Here is a 15810-nt window from a genome sequence, read left to right as displayed (position 1 = left end):
TTTTTTTTACGCTGTTTACTATAGAAAGAGATCAGTCACTTGAATTTTGGGATCACTCTAGTGTATTTTAGTTCTAAAGTTCAGTTGAGAAGTAGTAGGCAGTGCCTTATTTCTGCAGATAATTTTTTGTGTATTCAAAGGCTTATTGGCTTTACCCCACCATTATCATGGTACTATGGATCAAGAATTCAATCAAAATAATATCACTTAAATTTTTAGGGAAGTAGCTCTGCCATTAATTTCTTAACTTAACCAAACCTTCTATAATAGCTTTGCCATTAACTTCCTAACTTAATCTAATTTTCTATAATAGCTCTGCCATTAATTTCTTAACCGAGCCTAATGCATTGTGTGCCTCTGTGTTCTTCAGCTGCCACCGACAGTAAGGGTATGAGGTGCATAATAATGTTATTAAACTAACGTAACCTAACATAACAATCCCTTGCTTGGGCATCATTGAGAACAGATTGACAAAACTGTTAGCAATTTTTTAGTGTTATACTACCAGGCTCAACTTTTAATATTGATTAACTTTCTCTTAATTTGTATAATCAGCATTTTATAATTTTGTCTTCTGCCTTATTTTAATTTGCATTTATACCTTTAATGACAAAATCAATTTTAATAAATTATATAAAATCTTGTATTCCCAGTTATATGTTAAATTTCATTTATGCTTCTAAACTGCTATTGGGTGATTGTAGTGGTTCTAAGATTCTTTTGGGGTGACAGTTTCCATGCAATGCTCCTAGAATTCAGTTGATCCTGAAATCAAAATTTTTCAATTTTTATGCTGCCCATTTTACAAACATGCCAGAATTATATCATTTTATGATTGAATGTAAACATTATACTTGTACATGCTTTCTCATTTAGTCCTACACAGTATTTAAAATTTGTTTTGTTGACTTGTATGTTTTTTTAAAATGGTAAACAGAAAGTCATCGTTCATTATTCCATTTTTTTCAGCTGAACTTCTTCGGTTGCTGGAGTGGGGATGGAGTGGGTCTCAGAACAGAGAAACGCTGGAATCGTGCCTTCAAGGTCTTCGTCGGGTTCCATCAGAGGAATTGATGGTTTTCCTGCAAGATACTCTGGATGTACTCTTGGAAATCCTTATGAATAATTCTACAGATGATGACAGTGATAATAAAGTATTTGAAGCACTGGTTAGTAGAATCCTTGCTTTTATAATACTGTGTCATTGTTAATTTGCAGGAATTTAAGGCATAATATTGTTTAACCACTTGAAGGTCCGTGCCGTTGTTTTACGGTGTGAGCTCAGCTCACTCAGATAAGCTGTGAGCTGTAAATTTGGGCCTAGATATGAGAGAATGGGTCTGTGTGGTAAATGTGCACCATATAAAAAAGTCCTGCAGCATGCATTAAATAATGAGAGAAAACTGTGAACGCGTTTTTGGTTTAAAACAGCGACTTTGCAATGTATTTTTGTATTGTTGTTATGATTGCATCCACGATTTCTTGGTCTCATTTAATAGAATGGAAGATATATTACAGAAACAGAGATGATTTTAATCGGATTTAGGATGGACAACTGCTTGAAATTGAGCTCAAAGTAGGGGAAATGTTCGATTTTTGCCGATGTTGAAAAGTAAACAAATCACATCATCCATCCAATACACATCAACTGGGAGGGGGTCTAATATGCATTCATGAAGGCACTGATATTTTTTTTTTTTTTTTTTTTAACAAGTCGGCCGTCTCCCACCGAGGTAGGGTGACCCAAAAAAGAAAGAAAACCCCCAAAAAGAAAATACTTTCATCATCATTCAACACTTTCACCTCACTCATACATAATCACTGTTTTTCCAGAGGTGCTCAGAACACAACAGCTTAGAAGCATATACCTATAAAGATAGACAAACATATCCCTCCAAACTGCTAATATCCCGAACTCCTCCTTTAGAGTGCAGGCATTGTACTTCCCATTTCCAGGACTCAAGTCCGGCTATATAAAATATCCAGTTTCCCTGAATCCCTTCACTAAATATTACCCTGCTCACACTCCAACAGATCGTCAGGTCCCAAATACCATTCGTCTCCATTCACTCCTATCTAACACACTCATGCACGCTTGCGGGAAGTCCAAGCCCCTTGCCCAAAAAACCTCCTTTACCCCCTCCCTCCAACCTTTTTGAGGACGACCCCTACCCCGCCTTCCTTTCCCTACAGATTTATACGCTCTCCATGTCATTCTACTTTGATCCATTCTCTCTAAATGACTGATATTATATATTCAGTTATTACAGTAAATCTTCTATTTTTGTGTGTGAATAAAAATTCCTTGTTGGAATAAAAAATAAAAATGAAATTCATGTGTAAAGGCTGGAAACATAACTAATGAACAGAGGAAATGTTATTTTAGTGCCAGGAATGCCTTCATTGTTTATTCTAGACCCTATTTTGAAGTTGGAATATGAAATTTGTGTGAAACTGGACAAATTACCAGTTTCTGATCACTGTTGGGTAGTTGAAATAGTTGATTGGGCAGTTTCTTGTGCTCATTCGCTAAAATGGAAGGTAGAAACAGGCTGCTGGAATTGGGCAGTTTCTTGTGCTCATCTGCTAAAATGGAAGGTAGAAACAGGCTGCTGGAATTGCATTTTATTGAAAAAGTAAGAAAAATCATAATTTTTTAAAGTACAATACAGTGGAACCTCGGTTTTCATCTCTAATTCATTCCAGAAAGTCTGACAAAAACCGAATTCGATGAAAACTGAAGCAATATTTCCCATGGGAAATAATGTAAATCCAATTAATCCATTCCAGACACCCAAAAATATTAGGGAGGTACTACCGTCCTGCCAAGTGAGTGTAAAACGGAAGCCTGTAATTGTTTTATATGATGGTAGGATTGCTGGTGTCTTTTTATTCTGTCTTATACACGTGCAAGATTTCAGGTATGTCTTGCTACTTCTACTTACACTTAGGTCACACTACACATACCTGTACAACCATATATACACACCCACCTGGGTTTTCTTCTATTTTCTTTCTAGTTCTCGTTTATATCCTCTTACCTCCATGGGGAAGTGGAACAGAGTTCTTCCTCCGTAAGCCATGCGTGTTGTAAGAGGTGACTAAAATGCTGGGAGCATTTTAGTCACCTTCTGTATATACACCTACCATCCGATTTACGACCAAGCTTGGTTCCGACGAACCGGTCGTAAGTCAAAATGGACATAAGTCGAACCTTTGAAAATTGCCGACATGCTGGGTAGGGCATAATGTCAAAACTTTCTTATATAAACTACCTACATAATACTGTAATGTAATGTACAATCATTATTTCATTCTTTTTACCATAATTTACTAATATTGTTGTATTTTAATTATTTATGTACTGTATATAATGTATACATGGTAGTGATATGTATTGTGAATTTTACATCGCATACAGTATTATATGTTACTATTATCTTTATGTATTGTCGACACAGTGGAATGGGAGAATACCACTGGTAGTGTCATCCTGCCAGAATGTTGTATAACCTATACCCTAAGTAAAGAGAAACAACTCTGGAACCTCTCTCTCTCTCTCTCTCTCTCTCTCTCTCTCTCTCTCTCTCTGTATCTCTCTCTGTATATCTCTCTCTCTCTCTCTCTCTCTCTCTCTCTCTCTCTCTCTCTCTGTATCTCTCTCTGTATCTCTATCTCTCTCTCTCTCTCTCTCTCTTTGTATCTCTCTCTCTGTATCTCCTCTCTCTCTCACTCTGTATCTCCTCTCTCTCTCTGTATCTCTCACTCTGTATCTCCTCTCTCTCTCTGTATCTCTCACTCTGTATCTCCTCTCTCTCTCTCTCTCACTCTGTATCTCCTCTCTCTCTCTCTCTCTCTCTCTCTCTCTCTCTCTCTCTCTATCTCTCTCTCTCTCTCTCTCTCTCTCTCTCTGTATCTCCTCTCTCTCTCTGTATCTCCTCTCTCTCTCTGTATCTCCTCTCTCTCTGTATCTCCTCTCTCTCTGTATCTCCTCTCTCTCTGTATCTCCTCTCTCTCTGTATCTCCTCTCTCTCTGTATCTCCTCTCTCTCTCTCTCTCTCTCTCTCTCTCTCTCTCTCTCTCTCTCTCTCTCTCACTCTCACTCACTGTACACGTGAGTCAAGTTATCATACATATTAAAAATTACCTAGGATATCCCAAAAAATCCAGACAAAGTGCTATACAGTGGATCTATGCTCCAGTGCCCTAAATTAATAATAATATTAATAATAATAATAATAATAATAATAATAATAATAATAATAATAATAATAATAATAATAATAATAATAATAATAATGGGAATTGGCACAGTTACTTTTTGCTGATGATACTGTGCTTATGGGAGATTCTAAAGAAAAGTTGCAAAGGTTAGTTGAAAGTGAACATAGAAAAGAGTAAGGTGATGAGGGTATCAAATGATTTAGATAAAGAAAAATTGGATATCAAATTGGGGAGGAGTAGTATGGAAGAAGTGAATGTTTTCAGATACTTGGGAGTTGACATGTCAGCAAATGGATTTATGAAGGATGAGGTTAATCAGAGAATTGATGAGGGAAAAAAGGTGAGTGGTGCGTTGAGGTATATGTGGAGTCAAAAAACGTTTAATGGATGAATTTGGGAATGTGTGTAAAGGTAGAAAGTTGAAAGTGAGCATAGAAAAGAGTAAGGTGATGAGAGTATCAAATGGTTTAGATAAAGAAAAATTGGATATCAAATTGGGGAGGAGGAGTATGGAAGAAGTGAATGTTTTCAGATATTTGGGAGTTGACATGTCAGCAAATGGATTTATGAAGGATGAGGTTAATCATAGAATTGATGAAGGAAAAAAGGTGAGTGGTGCATTGAGGTATATGTGGAGGCAAAAAATGTTATCTATGGAGGCAAAGAAGGGAATGTATGAAAGTATAGTAGTGCCAACACTTATATGGGTGTGAAGCTTGAGTTGTAAATGCTGCCGCAAGGAGGCGGGTGGAGGCAGTGGAGATGTCCTGTTTAAGATAACAATGTGTTGTGTAAATATTATGCAGAAAATTCGGAGTGTGGAAATTAGGAGAAGGTGTGGAGTTAATAAAAGTATTAGTCAGAGGGCTGAAGAGGGTTTGTTGAGATGATTTGGTCATTTAGAGAGAATGGATCAAAGTAGAATGACATGGAGAGCGTATAAATCTGTAGGGGAAGGAAGGCGATGTAGGGGTCGTACTCGAAATGGTTGGAGTGAGGGGGTAAAGGAGGTGTTGTGGGCAAGGGGTTTGGACTTCCAGCAAGCGTGCATGAGCGTGTTAGATAGTGAATGGAGACAAATGGTATTTGGGACCTGACGATCTCTTGGAGTGTGAGCAGGGTAATATTTAGTGAAGGGATTCAGGGAAACTGGTTATTTCATATAGCCGGACTCGAGTACTGGAAATGGGAAGCACAATGCCTGCACTCTAAAGGAGGGGTTTGGGATATTGGCAGTTTGGAGAGATATAGTGTATTTTTATACGTATATACTTCTGAGCTGTTGTATTCTGGGCACCTCTGCAAAAACAGTGATTGTGTGTGAGTGAGGTGAAAGTGTTGAATGATGATGAAAGTATTTTCTATTTGGGGATTTTTTTTCTCTTTGGGTCACCCTGCCTCGGTGGGAGATGGCCAACTTGTTGAAAAAAAAAAATTAACCCTTTCAGGTTTTCGGACATACTAGTACGTCTTACGCGCCAAGGTTATTGACATACTAGTACGCATAAATTCTAGCGCCTTCAAATCTAGCGAGAGAAAGCTGGTAGGCCTACGTATGAAAGAATGGGTCAATGTGGTCAGTGTGCACAGTATAAAAAAAATCCTGCAGCACACAGTGCATAATGAGAAAAAAAAACTGGTGTTTTTGGTTTAAAACAGCGATTTTGCAGGGTATTTTCGTATGGTATTTATGGTTGTATTCTAGTTTTCCTGATCTCATTTTATAGAATGGAAGACATATTACAGAAATTGATATGATTTTGATTGGTTTCACAATGAAAAGTACTTTGAAATTGAGCTCAAAGTAGCAGAAATGTTGTTTTTGCCGAAGTTCAAAAGTAAACAAGTCGTGCCATGCATCCAATACACGTCAACTGGTGAGTCTGATATTCTTTCACAAGTGTGCTGATATTATTTATACCATTTCTACACTAATGCAGTAGTCTGCATAACAGTAAATCTTCTATTTGTTATGAGAATAAAAATTCAAAGTGGAAAGCAAAAGAAATGTATGAGGGGCCTGGGGACGTGACTAATGAACAGAGAAAATGTTATTTTAGTGTCAGGAATATCTGTCTTGTTTTTTCTGGATCCTATTTGGAAATTGGCATCTTCTGAAATTTGTGTGAATTGGCAAAATTGCCAATTTCTGACCACTTTATTGGATAGTTGAAATCTGTAAATGGGTGGTTTCGTGTACTCGTTCGATAGAAAAAAATGGAGTTCTAGCAAAATAGTTATGATTTTTGTCGACTAGTACACTGGAATTGGCCGAAAATAGGGCTCAAAGTTGGCGAAATCGCCGATGCGTAAACATTGTCGAGACCGCTAATTTCATGAGAGCATAATTCCATAAGTTTTTCATCAAATTTCATACTTTTGGTGTCATTATGATCGGGAAAAAATTCTCTATCATTTCATACGAAAAAATAATTTTTTTTTTTTTTTTCAAAAAAATTTTTGACCTTGAGAATAAGTTTAGGAGAGGGCCTCTCAACCCTGAAAGGGTTAATAACATAGAAACATGATATATACTCTAGAATAAATAAAATATGTCATTACTTATGTAACAAGTGATGGTGGTGTGTTGTTGGGTCTATAAGGGCCACTGAGAGCATAAGCCATATGTATATTAGGGTAGGGTGGCAGCAGCAGAGGCCACTACCACTGTTCACACAAACAATGTACGTAATTTGTAAATAAGAAATATTTACACTTTAATTTATAAATAAGAAATATTTACACTTTATAAATAAGAAATATTTTCACTTAATAAATAATGAATAATGGTGAAAGTTTTTCTTTTTCGGGCCACCCTGCCTTGGTGGGAATCGGCCAGTGTGTTAATAATAAAATTAAAAAATAAGAAATATTTACACTTATCTTGGAGGAGACGCTGGTAGAGGGCAACATATGTTGTCAGTGCCCAATATACCTCAAACAGCAATGGAGGAGTTAAGGGCCGTAGGCCCTAAGATTTAGAGATTTTAAAATTGAAGTCCAATTTCAAGTGTATCTTTATGCTGTTGTTAAGGAGCAGTTTGCATCCTATACACATTAATATGCATGGACTTCTTGTTGCAAACTTGCAATATATTGAAAAACTGTATTTATCATAAATACCTGTTATTTCTACAAAATTGGTAAGTTGTACAATGTTCTAGTCAACATCAGATGAAAGATAAATAGTTAGATTATCTAACCTTCAAACTTTTTAGCGAGAAATGTCAATAGATTGCATTATAAAATTTTTTTGAAATTTGTGTTGTTGTTTTTTGGCATTTTTTGTGAGAATAAGAGTCAATAAAAACAAAATGGTAAAACATATTGCAAAACAACGTTGTAATTACATAGAACCATCATTCATCAATATTGTCTGAAAAAATCATGACACTCCTGTTATTACTCTTTGCAAATCAGTTCAACAAGTGTCAATAACTTATTCCTGAGTTATTCAAGTTTTTGTTTCTATAAAACTATGGAGATGAAACATCAAATCTGAGCGTGTTGCAAACCCCTATCATTGTTGATAACCCTGAGGCAACTGAGCAGCAACAACTCTGTGCTCTTCACTTTAGTTGTCACAGAACTTGTTTAGAATGAAATAATCAGTAATTTAGAATGAAATAATAGTAATTTCTGGAGTAAAAAAAAAAAAAAACACTAATTGCCAACATGTCCTTTTGATGAGAGCAAAAACATAAAAATTACATTTTTGAGAAAAACATGCTGAGAAATATGATAGAAACAAGCTGATTGCATCAACATGTTGCCAGAATTTTGCTCTATTTTCTGGTAAGAAAACCTTAATTTCCAGAATTTTTCAACTTCAATTTTAAAATCTCTAAACCTTAGGGCCTATGTCCCTTAACCCTTTGACTGTTTACGCCATATAAATACGTCTTACGCGCCACTGTTTCTGACGTATTTATACGCATAAATTCTAGCGGCTTCAAATCAAGCGGGAAAGGCCTGGTAGGCCTACATGAGAGAGAATGGGTCTCAGTGGTGGGTGTGCACCCTGTGAAAAAAATCTGGGACTCAGCAGTGCATTGTGGGAATGCCATCTTGGTAGTCCATTTTCACCATGCCTCGCGGTAAGAAGTACCTCACTCCTCGGCGGATTGGAGGTCTTTTGTTCCCAAGTGATAGCTCTAACAGCGATGAAAATGTCAGTGACAGTGAATTCCAGGGTTTTGAAGCGAGTGTGACCGAAAAAAATGCCCAGGATAACGTAATTAGTGATGAAAACCCAGATGACCCACAACCTTCCACCTCTGGTGCTGGGCCAGCTTGTTCACGTTCACATTCACTTGTCCCAGGACGAAAGAGGAAACTATTTGGTCGTGTACAAGACCCAGATGTTAGCAGTGAATGTGATAGTGATTTCAAGGTTATTGAAGGTAGTGTAGTTGTGACAGTGAGGGTGAATATTCTCCAGTGAAGCGGCAGTATGTACGACGTAGCATGCGGTCTGGTAGTGTTTCATATGCTGTTCCAAGGGGAAGGAGAAACTCTGGGAGTATATCCCGTGGCCCTACACCACGACCTGATAGTGAAGATGACGATATTGTTACGATGGGTATGAATGATGTGAGTGAGGCAGCAGGCAGTGGTGGTGATAGTGATGGTGGCACGACCCATGTGGCACCAGCAGCGGGCCACGCTACTACCCACGCTGCTGACTCTGCACAACAACAACAACCAGCCTCACCCAACCCCACACTCCCACAACCTACACAGCCACAACCTGCACAACCACAACCACGTTACAATATCCAGAACCCACCAGCAGACTGCATCTGGGATTGGCAGGAAGGTGACGAGTTTGTTCCCAGTCCCCATGACTTTGATGAAACACAAAGTGGAATAAAGCTATCATGTCCACTTGGGAACAATGCTAGTGAACTGCAATGCTTTGAGTTATTCTTCGATGAACCCCTGATGGACATCATTGTCAGGGAAACCAACACATACTATGAATACACCATGGCAAATACAATTCTCTCACCAAGATCACAGCTACACCAGTGGAAGGAGACAACTGTGGCAGAGATGTACCTGTTTTTTGCCGCAATAATGCTTATGCCACGTGTATAAGCACACTGTCACCACATACTGGGCAATAGAACACCTGATTTCAACTCCAGGTTTTAGTGACATTATAGGTGTCAATCGTTTCTTGATACTGTTACGTATGTTACACTTTTCGGACAAAACCAGGCCTGACAGAACCGACAGGTTATATAAGATCAGAAATGTGTTTATGTACATGAAACAAAAGTGCTGCATGTATTTTTATCCCTTCAGGAAGCTTGTTATTGACGAGTCCTTGATTTTATTCAAAGGAAGACTCTCATTCAAGCAATATATACCAAGCAAGAGGAAATGCTTTGGTATAAAGTTATTTGTACTGTGTGATTGCAGAAGTGGTCTAGTTTTGGATATCATTGTGTACACTGGCAGTAATACTTTGAGAGATACCATGAAGTTATTGGGTATCTCTGGTGATGTGGTTAGAACAATGATGGAACCATATCTTGCTAAGGGGCATATGTTATTTACTGATAACTGGTACACAAGCCCCTTACTCTGTGATTTCTTGCGAGTGAACTTGGCAGATGTGTGTGGCACAGTGCATGGTAATCGTAAACATATGCCAAGGTTCAACGCTGGCACTCGCAGAGGTGAGGTACAAGCCTTTGCTGCCAATGACATCATGGCATTTCGGTGGCGTGGCAAACGTGATGTCACATTGTTGACATCAGTTCACCAAAACGAAATGGCACACAGTGGCAGGCACAACAGAGAGACCAATGAACCCATTCTAAAGCCTGCAGCTGTCATGGACGACAACCTCAATATGCGCTTAGTGGACAATTGTGACATGCAGATTGGGTTTGCTGATTGTGTACGCAAGAGTTATTAGTGGTATATAAAACTTTTTTTCCATCTTGTTGATATATCCATTCTAAATGCTTATAACATATACAAGTTGAGGACCAACAAAACACCAAAATATAGTGAATTTTGTTTGTCAGTAATCAGACAAATAATCGCAAAGTACCAAGGAGCAACACCTGCAATAGACCAGCGCCCACGAAATTACCAACACACGCCATCTCGTTTCAGGCCTGGTGATCACTACCCCATACAACTGCCTCCTACTACTGCCAAGAAAAATGCTCAGAAGAGGTGTTATGTATGTACACATACCACAAAACGCCCACAAACATGCAGAGACACTCGTTTTATGTGTGAGGAGTGTCAAGTGCCACTCTGCATATACCCATGTTTCAAAGAGTTCCACAAGCTGCAGCAGTTCTAGGAACGTGTTCAGTGACTGTACATATGTATATATATTATGGAACAATAGTAATAAACATTGTTTTGTATTGTTTGTTTGTGTAAACAAATTTTATACACAAACTAATAGTGATAAAGTTTGTTCAGTTATTGTGTTGTAAACAATGAGTGTATATTTGAACAATGCACCTTACATTGGTCTCACAGGCCACATAAGTTACTTGGAAAAGAAAAATATTGGAAAATACAAGAAACTTTTGAATTAGAGTAAATCAAAGAATACCGGGTGGGCGGCAGTCACTGCTGTTGCCGTACGCACCTCACTTTCTGCCAACTTTGCGGCTCTATATCTCGGTAAGTACTGATGGCAAAAATTTTTTTTAGGCTTAAAACACTCGGTAAAATAATCTTAACATTTTCATAAGAAAAAATATTTTTTTTTTTCGAATATTTTGCGACATAGAATGAGTTTCAGAAAGGGGCCTGCGACAGTCAAAAGGTTAAGTTTTGTGTCGTCATTTTTCTATCGCTTAATCGCTTAACTTACTTGTTACACTGTTAATGCTACACTTTATTGCTGGCTAGTGTTATAGCCTTTATCGACTCCTCCTGCTTTAGTATCGTACAAACAGTGGTCCCTCACTTTTCGTAGTTCTCGGCAATCGTAAATTTCGGAAATCATAGGGATATTTTCGTATAAACATGGGCTCGCTTTTCATAGGTTGACTCGCGAGTCGTAGTTCGTCCGGGACGCATACCCACGGCGTGAGCCGTGGCGGCAGCCAGTCTGGCATTGTTTACCAGTGAGCGAAGGTCCCCTCACGTGCTCCAGCGAAATATTTCATAATATTCCATTTATTTTAGTGCTTGCAAGTACTAAATAAGCTACCATGGCTCCAAAGAAAGCTCCTAGTACCAAGCCTGTGGTAAAGAAGGTGAGAAATACGATTGAATTTAACCCTTTGAGGGTTTTGGTCGTACTAGTACGTCTTACGCGCAGGGGTTTTTGACGTACTAGTACGCATAAATTCTAGCGGCCTCAAATCTCGCAGGAAAAGGCTGATAAGCCTAGATGTGAGAGAATGGGTCTATGTGGTGGGTGTGCGCAGTAGGAAAAAAATCTGGGACCCAGTGGTGCATTGTGGGAATACCATCATAGTACACAATTTCCACCGTGCCCTGCGGTAAGAAGTTCCTCACTCCTCGGCGAATTGGGACACTTTTGTTCCCCAGTGACAGTTCTAATACAGATGGAAGTGACAGTGAAGATGAGTTTCAAGGTTCTGGTGAGGTTTTGACCGAAACTAATGACCATAATATGGGTAATAGTGAGGAAAACCCAGACAACCCACAGCCTTCCACCTCTGGTGCTGGGCCGTCTTGTTCACGTTCAGTTGTACCAGAATCAAAGAGGAAACTCCTATTTTCCAAAATCCCAGACTCAGATGTGAGCATTGGTGATGATAGTGATAGTGATTATGAACTACAAGCTCTTCAAACTTGTTCCAAGAATGGAGGAGGAGGAGGAGGCAGAGGAGGAGGAGGCAAGAGGAGGAGGAGGCAAGAGGAGGAGGAGGCAGAGGAGGAGGAGGAGGAAGAAGAGGAGGAGGAGGAGGAAGAAGAGGAGGAGGAGGAGGAGGAGGAAGAAGAGGAGGAGGAGGAGGAGGAAGAAGAAGAATACGTAATGATAACAATAATACATAATAATAATAATACATAATAATAATAATACATAATAATAATACATAATAATAATAATAGGTAATAATAATAATAATAATATGTAATAATAAATGTTCACCCATGACAGTAACAAGATAAGGGGAGATAACATCTGATAAGTGCTGACGTTTGATGAGGGTAAATGAGGGTAGAGCTGATGCCAAAAGATGAGATGAACATCGCCCTCCCTTTGTTTTTGCTGGTATACTAACATTTCTGTCTGTCTATTTGCCTGTCTGTCAAGCTCCCTGTCTATCCGTCTAGCTCTCTGTCTCAGAGAGCCACAAGACTGCGTCATCACTTTTACTCACATCTTAAAGCAGATTATAGCACTTGGTCTGGGTTTCTTGGGTTACCCTAGGTAATTTATACTATGTATACTTGTATTTATGTGTACCTGTGAGACAGAGATAAACAGACAGATAGAATGAGGGAGAAAGATAATTAGATAGAATGGAGGAAGGGAAGCAGCATCGGACCTCATTGTTTTGACAGGCGGGAGGGGGAGTGAGTAATGAGACAATATGTCATTTTGACAGCTGCCGACTCCTGGTAATTTACACTATGGAGGAGGAGGAGAAGGAGAAGGAGGAAGAGTAGGGGGAAGAGGAAGAAGAGGAGGAGGAGGAAGAGGAAGAGTAGGAGGAAGAGGAATAAGAGGAAGAGGAGGAGGAAGAGGAATAGTAGGAGGAAGATTAGGGGGAAGAGGAGGAAGAGGAAGAAGAGGAGGAGGAGGAAGAGTAGGAGGAAGAGGAAGAAGAGGAGGAGGAGGAAGAGGAGGAGGAGGAGGAGGAGGAAGAGGAAGAGTAGGAGGAAGAGGAAGAGGAGGAAGAGGAAGAGTAGGGGGAAGAGGAGGAAGAGTAGGGGGAAGAGGAGGAAGAGGAAGAGGAGGAGGAGGAGGGTGGAACACTAGTACACTGGTACTGGTACACTAACATTTCTGTCTGTCTATTTGTCTGTCTGTCAAGCTCCCTGTCTATCTGTCTATCCGTCTAGCTCTCTGTCTCAGAGAGCCACAAGACTGTGTCATCACTTTTACTCACATCTTAAAGCAGAGTATAGCACTTTGTCTGGATTTCTTGGGTTATCCTAGGTAATTTATACTATGTATACTTGTATTTATGTGTACCTGTGAGACAGAGATAGACAGACAGATAGAAAGAGAGAGACAGATTGAAAGAGATAGAATGAGGGAGAAAGATAAAACACCATTGTGTATGACACCATGTTTCAGAGTTCCACAAGCTGCAGAACTAATAGGAATAAGTTCAGTGACTGTATATTGGTATATATATTATAGAACAATAATAATAAACAATGTTTTGTATTGTTTGTTTTTGTAAACAAGTTTTGTAAACAATATATTGATAATTATGTTTGTGTGCTTATTGTGTTGTATACGACGAGTGTATATATGTACATTGCACCTTACTTTGGTCTCACAGGCCACATAAGTTATGTGAAAAAATAAAATAGTGAAAAAAAACAACAAACCTTCAAATACAAGTAAACTAAAGTTTACCGGGTGAGCGGCAGTCGCCGCTGTTGCCATACGCGGCTCATTTTCTGCAAACTTCATGCATCCATATCTCCGTAAGTATTGACGGTAAATTTTTTTTTGTTTATCCTATAATGTTTAGAAAAAAACTCTATTTTTTCATAAGAAAAAATAATTTTTTTTTTTTGAAATTTGGCCGACCCTGAGAACGAGTTTCGGAGAGGGCCTGTCGACCCTCAAAGGGTTAAGAAAGCCATCATTGAACAATATGAAAGTGGTACAAGTGTGGCTGAATTGGCCAGGATGTATAAGAAACCCTACACAACCTTATGTTCCATAGTGGCCAAGAAAAAGGAAATCAAGGACGCTGTTGTTGCAAAGGGGGTAACTATGCTAACAAAAATGAGATCACCAGTACTCGAAGAGGTTGAGAAGTTATTATTGGTGTGGATAAATGAGAAACAATTAGCAGGAGATACTCTTATGACTTCGATTATTTGTGAAAAGGCTAGGCAGTTGCATGATGATTTGGTAAAGAAACTGCCTGCAACTAGTGGTGATGTGAGTGAATTTAAGGCCAGCAAAGGCTGGTTTGAGAGATTTAAGAACCGTACTGGCATACACAGTGTGGTAAGGCATGGTGAGGCTGCCAGTTCGGACCACAAGGCAGCTGAAAAATATGTGCATGAATTCAAGGAGTACGTAGAGGCTGAAGGACTGAAACCTGAACAAGTGTTCAATTGTGACGAAACAGGCCTCTTTTGGAAGAAAATGCCAAAGAGGACCTTCATTACACAGGAGGAAAAGGCAATGCCAGGACACAAGCCTATGAAAGACAGGCTGACGCTAACGTTCTGTGCTAATGCTAGTGGGGATTTCAAAGTGAAGCCATTACTAGTGTACCATTCTGAAAATTGCAGAGTGTTCAGGAAAAACAATGTTATGAAGAGTAAACTGTGTGTGTTTTGGAAATCTAATAGTAAGGCATGGGTCACGAGGGAAATTTTCGTCGAGTGGTTCAATGAAGTGTTTGGCCCTAGTGTGAAGGAGTATCTCCTGAAAAAGAAATTGGATCTCAAGTGCCTGCTAGTAATGGACAATGCACCTGCTCATCCTCCAAACTTGGATGACCTAATTTTCGAGGAGTTTGGGTTCATCACAGTAAAGTTCTTGCCCCCGAATACCACTCCTCTCCTCCAGCCCATGGACCAGCAGGTCATTGCAAACTTTAAAAAACTCTACACAAAAGCAATGTTTCACAGGTGCTTGACTGTGACCACAGACACTCACTTGACCCTAAGGGAATTTTGGAGAGAACACTTCAGCATCCTCCATTGCATAACCCGTATAGGTATGGCTTGGGAGGGAGTGACTACCAGGACTTTGAACTCTGCCTGGAGAAAATTGTGGCCAGATTGTGTCAACAAGAGGGATTTTGAAGGGTTTGGGACTGACCCTGATGAGCCTATGTCTGTTGTAAAATCAATTGTGGCACTGGGGAGTTCCATGGGGTTGGATGTGAGTTTGGAGGATGTGGAAGAATTGGTGGAAGACCACAATGAAGAGCTCACCACTGAGGAGCTGCAAGAACTTCAGCAAGAACAGCAACAGATCGCAGCTCAGAATCTTGCTGCAGAGGAGGAGGAAGAGAGATGGAAGAAGGTGCCTTCTTCAGAAATTAAAGAGATTTTTGCTATGTGGGGTAAGATGGAAAGCTTTATGGAGAAACATCACCCTAACAAGGTTGTTGCAAGCCATGTTGGCAACATGTACAGTGACAAAGTCTTGGGCCATTTTAGGGAAGTGTTAAAGAGACGCCAGAAACAGAGCTCTCTGGACAGTTATTTTGCGAGACATGACTCCAGTGACTCTCAAGGTGGTCCTAGTGGCATTAAGAAACAGAGAAGAGAAGCAACCCCAGAAAAGCAAATGGTACCTGAGGTGTTGATGGAAGGTGATTCCCCTTCCAAACTATAAACAATCCAATCTCTCTCCTCCTCCAGTCTCCCATACACTAAGAAGAATCTCCAATAAAGGTAAGTGTTATGCTGTTAATGTTT

The 15810-nt window shown here is 39.4% G+C and overlaps 1 protein-coding gene across 4 annotated transcripts in view; it reads left to right on the top strand.

Annotated features, from left to right (window-relative positions):
* Positions 1-15810, top strand: part of mbc (myoblast city) — a 238864-nt gene that overhangs the window by 52792 nt on the left and 170262 nt on the right. For all 4 annotated transcript variants that reach the window (XM_070085738.1, XM_070085737.1, XM_070085736.1 and 1 more), the window contains exon 15: positions 970-1169. In XM_070085738.1, coding sequence (XP_069941839.1) covers positions 970-1169 — 200 coding nt within the window. The remainder of the gene's footprint in view (positions 1-969; positions 1170-15810) is intronic.

Source organism: Cherax quadricarinatus, chromosome 17 (genome assembly GCF_038502225.1).
Source record: "Cherax quadricarinatus isolate ZL_2023a chromosome 17, ASM3850222v1, whole genome shotgun sequence".
In the NCBI taxonomy this organism is placed as follows: domain Eukaryota; kingdom Metazoa; phylum Arthropoda; class Malacostraca; order Decapoda; family Parastacidae; genus Cherax; species Cherax quadricarinatus.
Note: the sequence above shows the minus strand (reverse complement) of the source record. Positions and strands in the feature narration are given on the sequence as shown.